At 43.1% G+C, this 5,609-nt stretch overlaps 1 protein-coding gene across 1 annotated transcript; it reads left to right on the top strand.

Annotated features, from left to right (window-relative positions):
• The first annotated feature begins 636 nt into the window (after nucleotides 1-636).
• Nucleotides 637-4,513, top strand: LOC307159282 (uncharacterized protein). The gene is made up of 2 exons (XM_079872540.1): nucleotides 637-819; nucleotides 3,907-4,513. Exons 1-2 carry the CDS (start codon nucleotides 684-686, stop codon nucleotides 4,263-4,265), a joined length of 495 nt encoding a protein of 164 aa, XP_079728666.1. The 5' UTR covers nucleotides 637-683; the 3' UTR covers nucleotides 4,266-4,513.
• Nucleotides 4,514-5,609: the final 1,096 nt, after the last annotated feature.

Genomic DNA, 5,609 nt, shown 5'->3' with positions numbered 1-5,609 from the left:
ACCGCGCAAGCGGAACGTCATGGCGGGGTTGTAGACCAATGAGATTTGAGTGTGGGCGGGGCTAAACAGAGCGTCGCGTCACAAACAGAAACACAAGCGTCAGTCAAAAGGTCTTGATCAGGAATTAAACGCCGAGCCAAATATGGCATATTCATATTCAGCCCGCTTATTTTCCTACACTTCTTCAAGTTTTACAAGACTTAAGTTAGTTTTAAAAGTGTGTCATTTCTGCAGTACCTGACCGAATAATCCGACACACAAAAAATTGTTTTTTGGCTGAACTTTTGTTTTATGTTCCTGACACAAGAAAAATATCACAAGAAAAATATCACAAAAATAAGAAGGAAAAATATTACCAGCAAACTTTCTAGAACCATTCTCTAATGATAATGTTTAGGTTTTAGTATTTTAGGTTTAAGTAGCCTATTTTAACTAGTACAATTTTAATTGTATGATATTAGAAATTCATATCCCAGGAATGAATAGAAGTCGAAACGGCTTGCCATATTGGATAGCCAGATCTGATGATCACGAATAATCAAAATGATCAAACGATTCACTTTTAATCCGCTTGCGAACTGAGATCTACCAATCGCTTGCGATGCGTGAGTCGCGCGTTTCTGACGCGCCGGAAATACGATCTAAACGCGCCGCGTCTCAGCAGCAACTCAGTAATAAACTCAATGGCTGAGAAGGAGAAACTGATCCAGACCGTGCTCGCTCGCCCGCTGCTCTACAACGCGTCGCTGCGCGGTTACCGGCGCTCGGAGCGGCGCGTCGACGCGTGGAGGGAGATCGCCGCGTCCGTCGGGCTCTCCGGTCAGTGCGTCAAATCTCACGCGCGCGAGCTTTACATGCACTATTCAGAGTGATAATAAACATTTATACTGTAAAACCCTTCGTAGTACACATATTAGTATGTACAGTGTGCTTCACAAGACGCAGAGATATTAGGCTATAGTGTTCTGTAATGTTTTATTTGGGGGGGGGGGGTTGTTTTATTTTAATAAGGATAGTACAACATAATTCCAACCAAAAAGCTGAAAAAATGCATTGTGCTTAGAGGCCTATAATAATTTGCATCTAAAATATAAATAAAATAAACAAACCTTTTAATTACACTAATATAATAAACCCTTTCATACATGCATACGCATTCATTTTTCTAAGAGAAAAAAACTAAATAGATTATTTAAGGCTACCCTGACAACAAATACAAATCATTAAAACAATTTATTACATTTAAATATGGGTAGCACTTTAACATAAGCTTCATTAGTTAAGATTAATTGATGTATTAACTAACATGAACTAACAATTATCAATACATTTGTTACAGTATTTATTCACCTTTGTTAATGTTAGTTAATAAAAATCCAGCTGTTCATTGTTTGTTCATGTTATTTCACAGTGCATTAACTAATGTTAACGACTCGGTTACTAACGAAGCCTCGGTTCCTGAGAAACTGTCGTATTGCGTAGCTCTACGCTTCGGGGAAAACACATCTTTCTCTGAATACTGAAGCCTTTTTGTATAATAACGCAGTGCTAGTGCACAGCCGGCACAGTGCAGAGACTACTCGCACGCTATTGGCTGGTCAGTGGGAACTGCACGAACCTATGGCAGAGCGGCGTAACTGCGAACCAATCGGAGCACAGCCCGCCAGAATGGGCGGGGCATCTGCGTATAAAAGACGCTCGATTTCTCCATAGATTCAGCTTTATCGACTGAAGCAACGGACGTCATAGCACGGCCGTCTACACAACACTCGTCCCCTTATCTCAGGGAACCGAGGTTACGTCAGTTACCGAGTCGTTCCCTTTCGAACGGTCAGTCGTGTTGCGTAGATACGCTTTGGGGAACCAATCCGATCACGCTGTGCTGTGTTAAGCGGAACGGCATGTTTTATGACCCAAGTTGGGACGCTTGAACAAGGGTCCAAAGCAAGGGCCTAAGTCTGACATGACGGCTCGATAGGCTTCGCGTGCAGAGTCGACACTTCGGTGAAGAGCAGCGTCTCAAGTCCTCCGCACCGAAGTGATCCACTGGCGATAAATGCACGGTGGCCGGCTGGTCTTCGCCAGAGTTTATAACTCAGAAGTCCCTGCGCTGCTGGCACACATCCTTCCCGTATGACTGGAGCCTCTGTACGAGCCAGGCCCGTCATCATTAGGGTCTTTGCGAGCGAATTGGAGCGAGTAGCCTTGTTCTACCGTGTTCACAACCCATCGTGACACACCAGGGATGGCTTGCCTCGGCCCGGCTGGCTGATCAGGACTGCTTCTTGGGCTCAGGGTCCAGCGTAATTGACCCTTCGCAGAGAGTTTGATTGACAGGCGATCTGACCAATCATAATCCGCCATCTGCCGAATCTGCCATTTTTGTCTGACAAATCAGTCAGGAGAGTTAGTAAATTAACGTTGGAGGATTTTAACTTGAAAAACGGAGTGTCCTGACGTCTTTATGCGGTTAAATCCTTCTGATGTTCATTCATGTTTATTTGATGCTATAAATGAACTAGAAGGAAGAGATGATCGGCTCACGAGCCGCTTTAACTGAGCGACGGCACATTAAAGAGCCACAGAACGCTATTTATTGTTTAAATTTCTTAAAAAAATTACCAAATTTGAAAGTTGAGACTTTGTTTCATATCAAAAGTAAGCTGGTCTGTCCTGTCTCAGCGAGATGCTCCGAGATGTGTGTTTCACTGCGTGAGAACATGGAGTGGTGTGAGAGAGGCGTGGCTTGTTGGACATAGCAACAGTAACTAAAGGGGGCGGATCTTTGCGAACGGTCAATTCTAGGTCACGAAAAGCTTCTGGGTCTGGTCCAGACTCATCCATGAGGGATGAAGTCGTTCTGCAGGGTTTGGATGGATGATCCATACCGGCGTGATGACTCCGACTTCCAACCAGATGGAACCGGATAAATATTCTGACTTCTGACCTGTAATGCCTGGATCATAATCATACACTGTTCGCTGGTTGGCCAGAGGAGAACTGAGCGACTGAGTCTGGGTTCTCTCAGGGTTTTTTCTCCATTCTGTCACTGATGGAGTTTTGGTTTCTTGCCACTGTTGCCTTGGCTTTTGGCTTGCTTAGTTGGGGACATTTAATATTCAAAAACATTATTGATCTGCCTTTACTTAAGGTGGACAATGACACAATTTTCTTCTAGAAACAAACTTTGTTGTATTATTTTCCTGTTATCACTGTAAAGCTGCTTTGAAACACTCTGTACTGTAAAAAGCACTGTATAAATAAAGGTGACTTGACTTTGATGAGCCACCAATAGCAGTGGGTGGGCGAAGGTGCGCACGGCTTCCTCTAGGGGGGGCAGTTTCTCATAACCCTTTTCCTCAGCGACGCCGATGTTAGAGTTAGAGATTTCGTTAGTTCTCCGTGAACTCCGTGAAATCGCTGGTGAGGGCCTGTTGGCGCCCCGGCAGGAACCATTCGTCCAGGCGGCTGCGAGAGGGCTCCTCAGGCGAGACCAGTCCAGCTCTGGAGTCGAAATCAATCGTCTTTTATCGGCAGATGCCCCGCCCATTCTGGCAGGCTGTGCACCGATTGGTTCGCGCAGTTATGCCGCTCTGCCATAGGTTCATGCAGTTCCCAGTAGCACTGCGTTATTATACAAAAAGGCTTCAGTATTCAGAGAAAAAGGACTTTTCCCCGAAGCGTAGAGCTATGCAATACGACAGTTCGAAAGGGAACTAATGAACCTTACTGTAAAGTGCATTCAGCTCTGCTCTCTTCACCATCATTGTTAAACGTGCCTGTTCTTGTGCATATAATGCATGTTAAGGAATGTTTTCCCTTGTTTAAAGCTGATTTCAAGGTTATTTAGTAGGCCTATTTTTGTAATAGTTTGAAGAATAAATGTTTGAAACTGTTCTCCTGCAGTGGTGCAGTGTAAACTGAAGAGGGAAGACCTGCATTACTGGCCACACAGAGACAACCTCGCGTTTCTGGGCAATCACATCAGCAAGAGGAAGATTCCCAGCGAAGCCGAGGCTCTGGAGGATCCGACACACACACAGGTCTCCGAGGATCCGACACACACACGGGTCTCCGGGGATCCGACACACACACGGGCCTCAGAGAACGAGCCTCTGAAGAGCGTCCAGAAAGCCTTGGATGAGGACGAGCTGTTCCTCCTGAGTTTCGTCCCGGCCCTCAAAAGACTGACGCCACAGAAAAGAGCCGTGGTTAAAATGCAGATCCAGAAGATCATGTTCGACGCAGAGTTCAAGGACCAGTGAACACTGATGGTGTGCAATAGTGCATTTATAAATAATGCATGTTTCATATTTACATTACATGCTGTATTTCTGTAAATAGACCTATTATTTCATTGCAACAACTTACAAAGTAAAGTGTTTTATATGTGTTGCTATTCTTTATATGAAGCTTTTGGAAGTTTAAAAATTCCCTTTTGTGGGTAAAAATCGCATTAGATGTTATGCAAATAAAAAAAATTGATCAAAAGTGACATTAAAAGTAATTTTGCAAAATGTTGTCTCAAATAAATCCTGAGCTTTTGAACAAAAATATTATAATTATGCATATTCGCTAGTTACAAGAGGGTTTGTGAATGGCGAGGGCTTCTCTTACATCATTAGTCATGCAATCAAATTAATATTCATTAATCAGGTCTTTATCTTGTGAACTCATATCCTTTACACTGCATATGTGCTTGTCTCAGCAGGATTGGCACTGAAATACAATTCAGATTTAAATCGTTTTGGATAAATATTCATTGTATTATGTTAATATAGTAATCGCGTAATTAAATTAAATAGTTTGAAGAATGGTCCCTGTCTGACAGTGGCCGTGCTTCAGAAGGTCAGGAATGGTAATAAAAATAAATATTTAACTCAACTGTTGGGTTATTTTAACCCAACTGGAGTTTAAGCCAATGCATTGGGGTAAAATAACCCACAGTTGGGAAAGTGCTACTCGTTGGGTTATTTGACCCAACATTTTTAAGTGAGTATGTCCAAATACTGCAATTTCAGACACAGCCATGGACACTTTACTATCCCATGAGGCCATTGGAGAGGGTTTATGAATGGCAGTGAAGCGACGCAACTGATGGCTGTAGGTCACATGACAGTGACAACATGGCGGATGTAGTGAGCCTGAATGTCATACTACCCAGATTAATTGCCTATTACATAGAGCGTACTTTTCTTAACGGTCGCTGGGGCGAGTGAGGACCACGGTGGAGCCCTGTGTCCTAACCAGACGCCATGCGATAAGATTCCAGCGACAAATAATTTGTCTGTCCACACTAGACGTGACGCGATTGCGAGATGTGTCAAAATCAATCAGAACCCACAGCCAATCAGAACAGCGTGTGGGCGGAGTCTTAGTGAGTGAATAATCGAAATCTGGGGAAACACAAACGAAACAGTGTGCATAGCAAAAATGATATTAATGTTTGTTTGCTGGGAACTTGAGATTTTGAACAGACTTTGGGACTTTTTTCTTCAACCTTTTATAATTTATATTTCTTTTCAACCTATTATAATTTATAGTCAATAGAGTGACACAGTTTTGTAATAAATAGGATAGGATACCTGATCTTCAGATCTCACATCAAC

This window comes from Squalius cephalus (assembly GCF_949319135.1).
Source record: "Squalius cephalus genome assembly, chromosome: 5".
NCBI lineage: Eukaryota > Metazoa > Chordata > Actinopteri > Cypriniformes > Leuciscidae > Squalius > Squalius cephalus.
Note: the sequence above shows the minus strand (reverse complement) of the source record. Positions and strands in the feature narration are given on the sequence as shown.

Excerpts from the sequence above, each read along its gene's own strand:
- LOC307159282 (XM_079872540.1), top strand. The coding sequence starts at position 684 with ATGGCTGAGAAGGAGAAACTGATCCAGACCGTGCTCGCTCGCCCGCTG. Across the intron at positions 820-3,906 it reads CGCGTCCGTCGGGCTCTCCG|TGGTGCAGTGTAAACTGAAG; the intron begins GTCAGTGCGTCA and ends GTTCTCCTGCAG.